Source organism: Apium graveolens, chromosome 1 (genome assembly GCF_009905375.1).
Source record: "Apium graveolens cultivar Ventura chromosome 1, ASM990537v1, whole genome shotgun sequence".
NCBI classification, from domain to species: domain Eukaryota; kingdom Viridiplantae; phylum Streptophyta; class Magnoliopsida; order Apiales; family Apiaceae; genus Apium; species Apium graveolens.
Genome location: NC_133647.1, coordinates 73,344,969 through 73,361,384, shown reverse-complemented (window position 1 = coordinate 73,361,384; position 16,416 = coordinate 73,344,969). Strand labels below are relative to the sequence as shown.

Here is a 16,416-nt window from a genome sequence, read left to right as displayed (position 1 = left end):
ATTCCTGATCTTGACACAAGTCATCCTGACAATTCTATTTATGATTCTGTCAAAAGACCTATTTCTGGGAATCCTGATCCTGAAGCTGAAGTGATAAATATTAACCCAGAAGAGGATCAAGAGTGTCTAGATCAACTAAAAATCATGATTCTTTCTGCCTTTGTTGATTCTCATAATTTTGAAGTTGATCAAGAAGAAAAGAGAGAAGAGGAAATAATCAGAAGAGTAGTAAACAAAGCAAATACTGACTTTGATGCTATGATTAGAAGATCTTCTGAACAAAGGTGGCATGTTAGGAATTCTAAAATGGTAAAATTATCAAAAAGCTACTTTCCAACCAAAGAGGAGGACAAAAAATGTAAAAGAATAGGTGAAATTAATTGCTTAGGACATATAACCTTTGTTCCTGGTAGTATAAGAGAAGTAAATCAATTTGAGCAGGTAGTAAATAATAATTTAGCTTCACCTTCCTAGTTAAGACAAGCACAGAGTCACATATTGTTTGGGTCACATACTAGACCAGGAGTTGGACATCAGGAAGCTAAATTTGTAAATCCAAGAATGATAAACTTTATTTTGGCCAATAGGCCTGGTGGAGAAGTCACTGCTGATCATCTGAGTAGACTTGAAGTTGTAAAGATTATCATTGATAAACATGATGGTTCAGATCCACAAGAGAAAATAATGCACATGATGTAGGATGGAAGAGTTTAGATACTTTCTTAAAACGAGCTTCTGATAGTATCAACTAAGAAACTAAAGTACATTCATTATCTCCTTGAAATTAAAAATCAAATATCCAAAGAATGGTCAGACTTAATCTTTTACTCAATCATAAAAATATTTAAGATAAAATATTTAAATATGATGGTCACTATGATCCTATGTACATAAATTTTGGAAATAAGGAAGTAGAAATGAAAAGAGGTGCAGCTGTGTTTGAAACAGTTCTTACTTTAAGACAGTTGACACTTAATCCTGATAGTCTGAGAGCCAGTTATGTACTTCTCGATGAGCCAATGGTTGAAAGAAACTCTATTGGAATGTGAGATTCCATCTATCAGTAATCTGATGAATCTGACTATGAAAGAAGTTTGAAAGAAAGGTTGAAAAGATTCTCAGAAAGAAAGTGAATGATAGAGTAACAACATTTATCAGGATATATTCAAGAGTTTACTCTGAAGCTTAAGACTGATGTTTTCATAATTAATTGTAAATATTATCTCTTTATTGAAAAATTTGTCTTCATGTTTTTGACATCAAACGAAGCATAGAATTTATGCTTATTCCACAAAGCATGAAGTGGGGGAGATTGTTAGGTGAAAATACTATAAGAAAATCAGGATCCGCTGGGAAATCACAAGACGCCAAAATATGCGGAGTATCTGGATCTGCATAGCATCATGTTAGGAATATGTTGTAGGATTGATAATAATTCACCAAAATACCTTAGTAGATTTCATTAAGTATTTTTGTAACTATCAACGGATAACCACACTTGTTCATCCGTTGATAGAGTAGCTTATATTTCAACAAGTTTTTATAGCACATTTATGTATACTGTAATTACTTAGAGGTTTAGAAGTTGTTAGAAATTCTAAGTCACGTTAACTACTAGCAAGATATGCAAAATAGGTTGGCTAATTATAAATAGGAGATGCCTTGTAATTTTGTATAAGTAAAAAAGTATGAACTGCTAAGGAAACACTTTCACCGGATATACTACAAAGTCTTGACGGATGACTCAAGACACTTTCAATGGATAATCCATTAGAGACTCAACGGATAACTCAAGTTAAGTATCAACGGATAATACTGAAGTCTCGACAGATAACAAATTCAAATAGCAGTTGAAAGTGACTTGAAAGTCACATGGGTTGATTGTATATAAAAGGAATGTGGCAGCTTGTTTGCAGGTTTTGGAGAACAAAGAAGCATTTCTATTTCCATGCTTAACTAAAGATATTCAAAGGTGCTGGATAGAGAAATGAGGAAACACGTGAATAAACTTAGATACTTGTTTTCACTGTTTGTCTTATTCATATATAACTTGGTAGTATATAAACCAAGAGTAGTAAGTAGTTAACCAAGCATTTTTGAACTGAGAAATAGAAAAAGCTACATATGTTAGGAATTCTCTATGTTCATCTTTGTAAAACACTTGTAAGCAGCTGTGTGCACTCTTGCATCATAGAGTTCTCTGATATTTATATATATCTCTGGTGGAAAGATCAATCCACCAGAAAATTTTTAAACAGTCTTGTTTATTTACTTTATATTTGAATAATTGAATTCTTTTAATCCGCACTAATGCATATCCATTCACGGTTATATATATATTTATATATTAAAGAATTTTTAAATTTCCAAAAGAAACCAGAATTTCATTCAACCCCCCTTCTTAATTTTGTTGTTAGATTGTTAGGGAATAACACACCGCGATGAAGACATATGTCAGGATGTCCAGGAACAAACAGTATCTATCGATTGATACAGTCCAGTATTCAAGGAGAGAATGATATGTCAGTTCCTGACTTACGGGAACGTAGCTGTTGATTGATATATGTATGGAAACAGGATAATTATCTTTATAACATATCATGGTAATTGATAGTGACACAACACGAAAGCGTAGGAAAAGCAAGTGATAATCCTCGCAAGAACTCTTACATGAGAAATCCTTAAAAATACCTTAAATCTCCAAGGAAAACCTTGAATCCTTAAGAGTTTTCTTGAATCCACAAGAAAGATAAAGAAAAACACTCTTGTGGTTTAATTTTGATAAAAGATTCCATATGTTACATCAGAAGTCTGTTTATATAGGGATATAAAATCATTAAATAAATAAAAGCAAATCCTAAATTAAAAAACAAATAATGATTAAATGCAGTGTGATAATGCATCTTTCAGTATGAGCATGAAATGTCTTTCATCCGGACACCAAAAAACTAATGTTATTTTTTCCACTTTTGGCATGGTCATGCAATCCAGCGGCGTGAGCATGCCATCACATATCTTCAATAGTGTGACCATGCAGTCCTCAGCGTGATCATACCTTTGCTCTTCTCGCACCCATTACACCCTTAATATGTTCCAAAAATCCTCCTAAATCAACTCCTCCACTTCAAAAGAACTTGACCTCGAGTACTCATCTAAAATAATAACCGTTTCGACCTATTCTTTATTTCGCCATGGTGGTACTTTTAAAGGGAAAGGCCTTGTTGGAACTTTGTACTTCACATATCCTCCAAAATAAATTACAAGCATAAAGCTATCACTAAAACCAGTTCGAACAAACCATTATAAACCTTTGTGCGAACAAATTTGGAATCAACGTCACAAAAATCTTATGTTATACCAAGAGACGATGACTTAAAAGCACCTTTATCCTCAAAGAGATACAAGACATAATCCATGTTATAATTTTTAAAGTCAACTGTCTGATCCCAAATTTTGTGACACCCACGAATCCACATCAAACTTATCAAAAATTATAGAATAATGTTCCTCAAACTAGCAATGTCAAACACATAATTTTCACTTACGGTAGTGGCACCCAATTGGTTACTTCAAACAACATTATTTGGTGCGGCATAAATTTGCGGAGCAAACTTTATTTCATTAACCATATCCCTCAAATTAAATTTATCTTAATATTGACAATCTACCTCAATTTCAAAAGTTTTAGGACTCGCCCTACACAATGGTTGAGTTAAACTCTCATGTTGCAAATCATCTACCTCCAGTGATGTATAAGTGTACAAGGAAAATGTTTGCACACCTTTAACAAGATGCTTAGCATCATCTTCATTTTCGTCTTCATAAATATTCGCAAGGCCTTCTGTAATGTGTTCTTCTACGTCTTCATTGTTATCTTCTTTTAGCACTGTATCATTTACGCCCACATGAGAATACACAAAATTTTCACCACTTATTGTCTCACCACCTTCTTCAACATCCTCTGTATTCAATAGATTATCCTCTTTTGGTTGAGAATATTCATCAAACAAATTATCTTCAAGTCCATAATGCTCTACTACATTATTCTCATGTTTGCAACCCAAAAAACTATCATGTTTTAGTTGAGGATAAACATCAAACACATTATAAGCATTATCGGGTTCATAATGTTGAATTATATCATTCATCTATTTACGCTCTCTATGAATCTTATACTCATAATTATTTGGTAAAAACTTCTCCATCATCAAAGGTCTCATTCGTCTCCATATCAAATCGGTTCCTTTCTTTGCATCTTCCTCTGCATAACCACCTTATTTCACCAAATCGCAGCAAAACTTTTTAACCTGATAGCCACCATCTTTACCTGCTTACTCTCAGGAACACCCATAACATCAAAGAATTTATCAACATCAATATACCAATTCAAGAACTCATCAACTCCAAGAGACCCATAAAATAATGGTATATTAGTCTTTATAATGTCATTAAGCCGATTACCCATATTCAACGCCAAGCCAGAATTCTCACCAACGTGATATTTTCCACCTCAAGGGACTCGATTCTGATTTTCTCTTTCACCTCTATGTTGTTTCTTAATGTTTTGCTCTCGGTTCGGCAACGTATCCAATCGATTTGTGAAAACCTTCAGAGTTGTGGTTAAAGCCGTCGTAACCCCTTGAAGATCTTCTTTGGTAATTGGTTTTCCCATATCGAATCAATTAAAGAAAATGACAGGAAAAAGCCTGTTCTGATGTCAACTAACGCAGCACGGAAGCGTAGGAGAAGCGAGTACTAATCCTCGCAAGGACTCTTACACGATAATTCTTAAAATACCTTGAATCCACAATGCAAACGTTGAATCCACAAGGCTTTTCTTGAATCCACAAGAAAGATAAAGAGAAACACTCTTGGGGTTTAATTTCAATAAAAGTTTTCATATATTATGTCATAAGCCTGTTTATATTGGGATATAAAACCCTTAAATAAATAAGAACAAATCCTAATTAAAAAAATAAATAATGATTAAAAGCAGCATGATCATACAGCTTTTAGCATGAGCATGCAATGTCTTCCATCTGGCCACCAAAAAACTACTGTTGTTTTTTTCCATTTTTGGCATGGTCATGCAATCCAGTGGCGTGAGCATGACATCATATTCCTCAGCGTGATTATACATTTACTTTTCTCGCACACCACACCCTTAATATGTTTCAAAGATCCTCCTACATCATTAGGGTAGTTGTATAGTATATAAACACAAAATAGGTTGTCGATTAGATTAACTTTATCACGAGTATCATTGTAACCTAAGCACTCTCGAGAACAACATAATTTCTTGAAAGAGTTTTGTAATAGTTTTATTCGAATTAATTAATTATTATTATTCTTACATCCTGATTTCGATTTATTAGTATAATTGTATCCAACCCCCTTTAAACAATTATATCATTATTGGGTGACATATAATCTATACGATATACGGTTTTTATAAATAATTATTTTAATTTATTATTTTATAGATAAGTTTGTTAAACGGGTAAATATGTCTAATAAGTATATCAAGGGTAGCATTGACTCGGTGGAGAACTATTATTTAAAAATCTCTACTATACTTTTTCTTTTATTTTTCATAATATATAATTATAAATTTCACATATTAAATTAAAAGGCGAAGTGGCGTAAAAAAATTTCTTTAAAAAGTTAATAAAAATTAATAAAATAGTTCGAAATGATTCTGCAGTAAAATCACAATCATTCAAAATAATCCTAAAGTAGAATCAAATTTATATTTTTTTAACTTCAAATTTTAATTGTAATCATTTTATAATATTCAAATATAATAATTATTCTAAATTGGAATTAAATTTTATATTTTATAATATAAAATTTTATAATTTTGATAAGAATTAATTGATTCTATAATAACAGTGGTTGTGCACGGATTCTTACAAGAGGGTTATTTTTAGAGTATTGGCCAATATATCGAATATATCATTAATTAAGATAGGTATTTACAATTAATAGGTAAATAAATTTTTGAAAAGTTAGAATCACTAAATTAGTTTTCAAAATAGATATGTTCATAAGCGTAGGATTTATCCAATCTACATTTCATCAAGTGGTCATGCTATATAAACAGTCAAAGGGTAGCGGCCGCGGTTAGTTACAATAAAAAAAATTGACATAAATAATAAGTAATAGGTCATGTGTTTATGTTAACATATTTTGATCCAGAATTTTCGAGGTACGAGGGGAACTTGAATCTTATGAATTTAAGAATTTATTTTATTTGTTTCTCTTTCCTTCAATAATCCTCTTTTTTGGGGAATGATTCCTACAAATTTTTATTTGATTTTTTATTTTTAGGACCAAATTTTCAGATTTTTCAATCTTTGATTAAGCAGATCCTTATTAAATTCGAAAGTATCGATAATTTATTACCGCGATTTCATTTTTTAGATCTAAAATTTTTATTTGAATTTGCAATTTCAATTTTAATTTTGTTTCCTCTGTATTTGTTCTCTCACATATTGTGAGCAATGTTCTAAAAATCCCCGATAAATTCCCGATTCAACCGATTAATCCCCTACAAAGTATCCGACCGATTCGATCTTTGAAATCTGATTAATTTTTACGAATTTTTCTTTACTGTAGTATATATAATTATTTATTAAAATTAAAATACTGTATTAATTTAAATATGAATAACTATAGAAATTATGATATAATAAATATATATTTGTTAATAAATAACTAACATAATGATAATAATATATTAAATATAATTTAATTAATCTCCGATTTTCAATTAATTATAAATCGGTAACTCGTCCGATCTTCCCCGATTCCCAATTTTTACAACACTGATTGTGAGTATTAATTTTGATTTGATGATATACGTTTGTATAATATAGTCGTTATGATCAATAACTGAAACCGATTATAATATACTCCCTTTGTTTTTTATATATTTGTAATTTGACTTTTTTGTACACATTTTCAGGTACTTTGACCGGCTAGTAAATATAATTAAATTTTTTCTTTTTTAATAAAAATATATAACTTATTCTAAAATTTACAAAAAAATTATATAATTATTTTAAATACACGATCAAATTCCTTTAAACTACATCCACAACATTCAAACGACAAAATATGAAAACAGAGGAAGTCTTGTGTTAGATTATACGTGAATACCGGCTATAAAACATTTTTAAAATATCATATGCCTTTTCATTATTAAAGTATCTTCCTTTTTAAGATAATGTGAATGTGAATTATTTGCTTATTAATTGGATTAAAAAAAAGTAGCTTCTAGATGGATCCGGGGTAAGTTCAGTGATGTTCATCTCTAAATAATGCCGGCGCCACTTTTGAGTGTAACCCCCTACGTGTCCTCGCTGCATGCATGCTCAAATGACACGTACGCTTTAATATGGTGCCACGTGCACAATCCTAATTCTGAATGCTTGTGTGCATGTAAATTGTAACACATATCATATATCATATATAAAAGGGTCAGCAGCTAGATCTTGATCCTTCAAGAGGTACAAATATATGAAAAATATTTAGATTTACAAAGCAAATACGATAGTCCTGATCTGAGAAAATGGCATCCGGTGGACAATTTCCTCCACAGAAACAAGAGAGACAGCCTGGCAAAGAGCATCTCATGGACCCCACCCCTCACCATGTTTCGCAGGACTACACACCTGATAACAAGCTTCATGTACGCTTTTTCTTTCTTTTTATATATTTTGCATGTTTAAGTATTAAGTTGACATGTATCTAACTGTGTGTTGTTTGTTGTATGTTGCTATTATATAGGGTAAGGTGGCACTTGTGACCGGTGGTGATTCAGGCATAGGTCGAGCAGTATGCCACCACTTTGCTATGGAAGGTGCAACAGTGGCCTTTACTTATGTCAAGGGACAAGAGGACAAGGATGCGAATGACACCCTTCAATTGATACGGCAAGCAAAGAGCTCTGATGCTAAGGATCCGATTGCCATAGCCGCAGACTTGGGATATGATGATAACTGCAAGAGGGTTGTTGATCAAGTGGTGAATGTGTTTGGGAGAATTGATGTTCTTGTCAATAATGCTGCCGAGCAGTACAAAGCAAACAGTGTTGAGGATATTGATGAGGAGAGGCTTGAAAGGGTTTTTAGGACTAATATATTTGCGTACTTCTTTATGGCAAGGTCATTGTTTATTTCCCATGCATGTTTTCAAAAAGCTGCGATTTAATGAGTGCAAAAAAATTTGATATGTGGTGAATTTGTAGGCATGCTCTGAAGCATATGAGGGAAGGAAGCACGATAATCAACACAACATCCATAAATGCATACAAGGGAAATGCGAAGCTGCTTGATTACACAGCTACAAAAGGTGCGATTGTGGCATTTACCCGAGGATTATCATTGCAGTTGATTAACAAGGGGATCCGGGTGAACGGTGTGGCTCCTGGGCCTGATCCCGGCTTCTTTTGATGAGGAGGAGGAGGTGAAGCAGTTTGGAAGTGAAGTTCCCATGAAAAGGGCTGGCCAGCCTTCTGAAATCGCTACTGCTTATGTTTTCCTGGCTTCCAATGATTCCACCTACTACTCTGGCCAAGTTCTTCATCCAAATGGTACCCCCATTTATCACACTTTGATATTTAACCCACATCAAAATATATTGTTCTCTTTGAAATTGCAGGTGGTGCAATCGTAAATGGTTAATTGCAGCTGTGGTAGTCGAGCAATGCAGTATGTTGGTGCCTTGAATAAAGCTTTGTACTATATATATGGTGTTGTATTTACAAGCTTCTCTGTTTAGGTGTTTTTCTTTTCTTTTTAGTGAAACATGTGTGGGCAAAGTGGTGTATCAGGAAAATGGATGGTATGTGTAATGTAATAAGTCGATCTATAAATAAAAAGTCCCTTTGTACGAAGATCGTTTATCGACATGTTGTCAACTTTTTGTTTCCGGATGAGGGTTTGATATTATACTAGGTGAAAGCATTTATTCAGTAATGTCTGAGCAGAGTTGTTAAAATTACACGGTCATAACAGGGTTCTTTGGAATTCTTGGACATCCAAGCAAAGCAAAAGGACACAGGCGATTTCAAAATGAATCCGGTTATGTTGAAGCCCGTGGTGGTGACAGATGATAAAATATTACCAACTCAAATGTTTCCTCCACACTCTTCACAAGCTCAACTATTGGAACCAAATTCGACTACTGTCATGGTGGTGACAGATGATATATATTTATTACCATATTGACTCCCAGGCAAGTGCTAGGTTTAAGTGACCAACATAAACTCTTTTTTTGGGTTTGGTTTGTGTAGGAACAATATAATGATAGTGATTCAGAGTTTGGGAACAATGACTGCCAACCTGGTCATGTTGCAAGGATCAACTTGCAAATGACACTTCAAAATAACTATCACCTCCAATGCCATGTTGGTTAATTTGATCAACTGAACAGCAATGCAAATTACATACGCACATTCAAATGAGGATCAATTGTTTCCCTCACTAATCACATCTCAACAAAATCCTACCTTAACATTTTATATATGTTTCAATGATACTGCTTTTACACTCTCTTTTTAATCGATTGTCATAAAAAAAAAACAGACAATACTAGCATATAATGGAACCCTCAACAGGAAATTTGCTCAGAAAGAAGTGTCAGCTAAAACAAGATGTGAGCAGCAGTGTTGGTATAGGACAATATTTGTTTCCTCGTCGACTAAATGTGAAGGATTATATCGATACTACAAAGGAGCTACAACAATGATGGAGCTGGAGTGTACAGAAAACGAACAATAAATTAAGATCGAATTCAAAGGAACAGGCGACATCTCAACTGTCTTCCACACTAGTGAAAGGCATCTTACAATGTTTTATTGAGCTTCTATGAAAATCAGGACGAACCGCCGAAGCAAATCTCAAGACCATTTCCTCCGATTGCCGCAGTTAAACATTGGAAACCACATGACTCTAGCTCAGCTTTTACTTTATCAACAATTGTCTTGGATAATACTGAAGCAAATTGTTAAGTAAACAGATGATAAATTATTAAAATTCCAACATCAAATTGACAATCAACAATTTGTGCTGAAAATATTTGGCCAAGAGGCCTGGCATGACCGTTTATTGAAATCCATTGATTTCGAGTCCAAACAAGCAACTTTACAATCTAATAACCAGATTTATGTGGTTTATGAAAGAGACTCTAAAGACGATTGATTCAAATCTACTATACGAATGTAAAAGATAGGCAATTCTCGAATTCTTGGATTGCTTGAAACACAGTAGAGTGCAATCCTCAGATTATTTTCTTGTTCTGCTCTCTTTAACTTTAAAAAAACCTCAACTTTCCATAAAAGTACTTCACCCGTAACTTGTCAAATTCTTTAAATAAATATTTAGCAATTATCTATTGTGAGTCCAACTCTTTCAGGATAGCTGATTATCACATGTTCTATATTAGAAGTTTGAGTAGATATACATTTTTCTTTGATAGGGACCTAAATTTCAACTTGTGTAGTGAAAAGTTTGTAAATATGTAGCAGATACAAAGATAGCTAAGCAGTAGTATACGCACAAAAGGTATTGATTCAGTCTGGCAGCTCGGTCAAACTCACAAGAAAAAGAAAATCACCAATTTACTCTTTCATGCTTCTATGCAAATTTAACACTACCAAGTAATGAAAACTAAATACATATACGGTCTACTCGATCTTCATCTCAAAAATCATCATCCTACGAGTAGTCTGTCTTAAAAGGGAGAACTAGATGGCAGGCTAAGGCGCGTTAAACAATCAACAACTTGGTGATGGTATGTGAGATTAAAAAATATAAGCATGAAAGTGGGTTAGATTAAATTATAATATTGCAGATATAAAAGTCTAACTATAAAGTGCAGGAATAGTTTTCATAAGAATGACAAAGGATACTTGTGGGCAACAGTGTCAGAACGCAGCCTCCGCCACCAGCTCCTGTCAATTTTGTAGAAAGCTTGTATTTCAACGTTGTTCGGATAACAGTTTCTATAGAAGCATGGCTGACACCCATACACTGGAGCAACCCTTGATTCATCTCCATCAATTCTTCTATTTGCACTTCTTTCTCAGTTATAGCAAGTTCATCGACAGCAGGGGATTCAATTATAGTAGCCAATTTGTTACTAATAGAATCCACAGCAGTAAACACAGCAGTCATGGCATCTGGATGCCTCGATTTTCTCTCAGAAACACTAGCAACTAATGCTTTTGTATTCCTCCCTACTTTTGTGTTAGTTATAAGCATTTTAAGTAACATGCTTGACTTGATGCGTGTTAAAGCACCTGATCTGAACTTGATCATGTTTCCTGTTACGCAAAAATCAATGTGTTATGTTCGTTAAATGGGAAAAAGAAAGCTTTGTGTTTTCTGTGACTTGTGTTTTTGAGAGCATAGATGGGTTCCATTGTGCACTAAAAAGTTATTCCTCTGGAACTTTTTAAGGCAGCGAATTTTAAGAAAGTATTGTTCATTTTGGTAAGAGCATATTAGGAGTTAGGAAGTTGGAAGTACTTGTGAACTTTTCAGTCATACATGGATCTCTTGCAAATGTCTTTGCTTCAGTAATTTCCGTATAAAAACATATGGTCATAATCATTCAGTCAGTTTCAAATGATCGCTGATGACTGAATTTTAACTAGTCCAAACGCCCTACATGATTATACATTATTCATCGACATGTATTACATCTTCTAGAGCTATGCTTGTTCTTAAAATTGTTTAAATTGATTTATTAGGAATTATTTCTTAAAATCAAGTCGGCGCCAGCAAGCGTAAAAGTTTTTAACGTTTGGCAAAAATACTATCTACATCGCCAAAAGCTCACATGTCTGACAAGCAATGATAAATGTTAAAATATTAAGATTATCTCAATATAGATCTTATAATAAAACTACTGCTTTGAATATGACATACCAAATGTGCTAACAGTGTTGTCTATCCCTGATGGCTTCCCATGGATTAACCTTTCACCTTCAAATGCCCATTTATTCACCAAGTCCAGCTCGCTATCCACAAACACAATCCAACCTTTGTTGTTGAGATCCAGATTTACGCAACCTGACAGTGCAACAAAGACAGCAGACAAGGAAACACAGAATGATGCAGATGAACCCAGACCTGATCCAAGAGGAAGCTCAGAAGTTATAGTGACCTTTGCTGGTTTAAATCTGGCATGTTAAAATGAACCATGTTAGACATTTGCATATTAAATTGCAAAAAGTCATAATTGATGTTAATATTAAGTTTACCCTATTATACAGGTGTAGAGCCAAAGAAAAGCTGTAACTCCAGCAGCGAGACCAATTTTTGCCTCTGGAATGTTATGCTCTTTAACTAGGGCTGCAATTATCCTGAAATTCTCAGGTGAGCAAGCTGTGGGTGACAAAGGAATGCAGCCACTGCCTGCAGGAAATGCTTCCTGTAATTTTCCAATTGACCACGAGAATTCTAGATCCAAGTCTTTGAGTTGAAGCTTTAGTGTATCGTCATTGTCTTCCAGAAAAGAAACTAATGATTAGAGTAAAAATAGTATGCAACTAAAAGTGAAATAAAAGAAAACGTAAATAACAATTGATAAGTAAATAGCAAAATTAAAACTTCGTAGACCTATTAGAACTCTAGTCCTTGTACTCATAGTCTCATACAAGTCTAATACATTTCAAAAGTATATATACAGCCTCGTTATTTGTAATTTGTAGACTTGTAGTGGCAGATAAGAATTATGGGAATATGGACAATTAGAAACCTAATTCCACAGCTAAACATTGTTATATGATGTAAAGAAAATATCACAAAGGTAAAATTAATTGGCAAAACATACAGCATGACCTATGTTACATTGTTACTCAGACTCTCCATTTTACCTTGGAGTACCCGTGTCGGACACTTGACATTCAGACATGGATACTCGGACTTGGACAGTTATTTTAAGCCAAAAACATGTACATTTTTCAAAATGTTGCTGAGTCTGACACTTGGACACCTATCCATGTCGGATATTTGTAGCCGAGTCCAATTAATATAGAGCATGACTACTGAGAGGAACATTTCAATGATATATCTTCTTAACAAGAATTATTAAAAAATTACATATACATTTTAGTAAATATATAAAAATGTAAATAACCTCTAACAGATCAAATACTCTTACAATCCATTTTCAATCACCAAACAAATACCAGGAATAACGTATTAACCTTCTAAGAAATTTATTCTAGTGTTAGTATTGAAGACAGAAAACACTAAATATTTACCCATAATATTAAAACCATCCTGTAGCATTGCGAGAATCTTTCAATGTCAATATAAAAATTTCTGCTCAATTAATTCACATGAAACAACTATATCTATACTACCCACACATAGAGAATAATTCATAACATTCTTTAGATAATTTCTCCTGCAAACCTCTCAGTGTCTGTACAAGAAATTTTCAGTTTGCCTAACCATAATATCTTCTGATATCTTATGGAAGCGACCCACTGGTCATACTCCTAAGCTTCTGTGCTTATGTAAAAATGTGTCTCGCTATTGATAAAGGTTAATTGCTGGTGCCGACAAACTAATACGATTCATAAATACCGCGTGAAAGAAGAATGTAAACTCCTAATATTCACGGATTGCTCTTGACTCTGCACAATGCGAGTTGTACGGCATCTTCATGACAAAAGCAAACGTCAAGAGGCTACTACCATCAATGCTACCCAACATGGGATCATAATTATTGTCCTACTTTGAAAGTTTAAAGATATGCAGAGTCCGAGTTGACTAGTGGAAACAATATTAACACGGTTCTAAGTCGAATTCTGGTAAAGAGAGAATGTTTTTGCTATTACAACGATGATGTGTAGGCCCAAATAGAATTGCAAGAACACAAATGTATAATCAACTAAAATGATGAAGATAAACTGTTGTGGCAGTTCCGTCTAACAATTACAATTAGGAATAGGTGTAGGACAAAAGTAAACTAGCAGCCCCTTGTCACGTAGCAAAGAGAAGTTTCAGACATAGACATAACTGTCCCCGCACTATGACACTCCGCCCCCCACCCCCACTCTTCTTTCAGTTTACAGCAATTTCCAATGGCTTCTCAGTTATGAACCTCTGCCTTTAAGTTCTTTCTCTGTTGATAATCCTGATTGTTTTAAATTTTGTAAAATCAGCAATTTTCCTTTCAACTCTAAAAAGCCCTTCATTTCATTTTATTTCCACATGTCCATGACCCGGATTTTTAATTGTCTTATCTTTGCATGCCAGATAAAACAAGATTTAATGGTATACTTCTCTGTACTACGATAGGATTAATGCATCATAGTATGGATAGTAGTTTACTAAACGAGTGGCACATCTGATATTCATTACCATTGCTGGATACATCAAAAAGATGATAAAGTCCTTAAATTAGCACCTAATGTATGAGATGATACTACCATTAAAGACAAATCAACCTAGTCCCCTTGGCTGTACTAGTCTTCCGTTTCAGAAAATGTGATATTTTGGCTGCTGGTTTCCCCACTGATTTCGACACCATCAAAGGATAGATTTACAAATGCCAAAAAGGGGCAACCAAACCTTAGCTACCAAGTACTATTAAAAGCCCAAAATGCAGTTTCCATGTACATAAACCAAACGGGTTGCTATTTTAAATCAAAGACATTTAAAAATCAAGAACTCAAAAACATTAAAAAAAAAAAACTAGCCACAATCACCAAAAGGGTTTTCTTACTACATCATTTCAAACAAACCCAATTCATCCCAACCCCGAAAACTAATAAAACTTAGCTAAAAATGAGTGAAAAAGAAGAAGTTAGAATATGTATACCAGAAAGAGGTGGAAAACAAAGAGATGCATAAGTGTAGAGATCAATGGAAGCAGCAACGGCCGTTGATCCGTGAACGACGGCGTGTTCTCCGGCGAGTATGATTTTTCCGGGAGCTCTGGCTCTTACCTCCATGAATTTCTTTAAATAGGATTGGTTTGAGTGTGTGTGTAATGTAAATTGTAGATGTGATGTGTGTATATATTGTGTGTATATATTGTGTGTATTTAATATGGTAAATCGGTAGTTGTTGGGAAGATGAATGAAGAGAACGTTAATGGTGAGTATCTAGAGGATATCTAAGAACATGATGATGTAAACGTTGGGGACATGGAGATTCCTCGTTTTGGTTGCTCTTCTTATTCTAATGCTTGCAACTTGCAAGCACTGTCCTCGCCATACTTATTCATCATATGTTAACTAAACAAAATTAATAAATATATATATATATAATTTGACCGTCAAGCATAATATGTAATTATTTCATAATTAAAATTATTAATACTATGAATCAGAAAAGGAAAATCTATATAGCAGTATAACTAAAGATTTAAACTGCTAGGAACAATTAAAAAAGGAAAATCTATTACAGCTTTGGTTGGTGATTACAAGCGACGCTGTTTGATTAAAGAAATTCGAGTTGCCAGGGGCGCACCAGCTGTGTCTCATATGTTCGAAAGAGCCTCGGGAAAAAAAATTAATGTCGAGAAATCCTCAGTGTTCTTCAGCCGAATGAGTTGAACAAGACCAGAGGTCCATGCATTAGTTCATGGTTTTGTTTTGTCTTGTAATCAGTACGTGCGTAAAAAGCACATCGGTCAGCCCTCAACTTGTCATCCATATCTCGTATTTTTCGGAGTTATTATTATTATTATTTAAATATATTTATGTACTTTTATGATTTAGAAAAAAAAAATCATAGATATTTTATTCTTGTTTCATGGGTGCGTGTCTTTAACTGGACTAATGTGTTAATTGATAGCTCGTGTCAGTCCCTTTTTATATTGTTAAAGTATTTAGACACTTTTACTATTTTAAAATGTTATTTGAAAGACGATCATTTTATTAATATCGGTAAAACTGAGTATATTTTCCAGTCTTGGGGATCGAGTGGATATTTTACTCCCCTCAATATTTTATCTGTGTCATAAATATTATTTGGCATTTTACCCATGTTCACTCGAGTATAGAGTGAGGTTTAAAAATATTTAAAAATAATATTTTACAATTATTTTGTTGTGTGTTAAATGAGTTATTATGTGTTTAATATTATTTAAAATGTGTCTTGCTATGATTTAACATGCGGTGGATTTATGTGTGGTCGCGTAAGGACCGGAGTATTTTCTGATACTCGTTACGTGTTAATAGTGCGTTTATATGAATTGATACGCAATCTGTACGCGTGTCCAAGTGCGTTATTATCGAGGCACTCGTTTTATCTCGTTTTATGTGCGTTTGAATGTATTTAAGGTATTTTCGGGGTTTTCTGTTAATTTAGGAATCATTCCGGTATTTCAAAAATCAACGGATCAGGACCCCACCGGGACGTTAAAGCCCACAAAATTTATGTTTTT

General features: G+C 33.7%; 2 protein-coding genes across 2 annotated transcripts; one reads left to right on the top strand and one right to left on the bottom strand.

The window, feature by feature from the left end:
- Positions 1-7,487: 7,487 nt before the first annotated feature.
- LOC141664366 (glucose and ribitol dehydrogenase-like) lies at positions 7,488-8,899 on the top strand. Its single transcript, XM_074470306.1, is given in 4 exon segments — positions 7,488-7,693; positions 7,792-8,168; positions 8,252-8,437; positions 8,439-8,899. Coding segments are annotated over 4 exon segments (924 nt in total). The 5' UTR covers positions 7,488-7,573; the 3' UTR covers positions 8,680-8,899.
- Positions 8,900-9,499: 600 nt separating this feature from the next.
- Positions 9,500-15,560, bottom strand: LOC141664358 (mevalonate kinase). The gene is made up of 5 exons (XM_074470294.1): positions 14,845-15,560; positions 12,272-12,515; positions 11,937-12,190; positions 10,916-11,329; positions 9,500-9,998 (listed from the first exon to the last, which is right to left on the bottom strand). The coding sequence occupies exons 1-5, from the start codon at positions 14,975-14,977 to the stop codon at positions 9,880-9,882; spliced, it is 1,164 nt and encodes a 387-aa protein (XP_074326395.1). The 5' UTR covers positions 14,978-15,560; the 3' UTR covers positions 9,500-9,879.
- Positions 15,561-16,416: the final 856 nt, after the last annotated feature.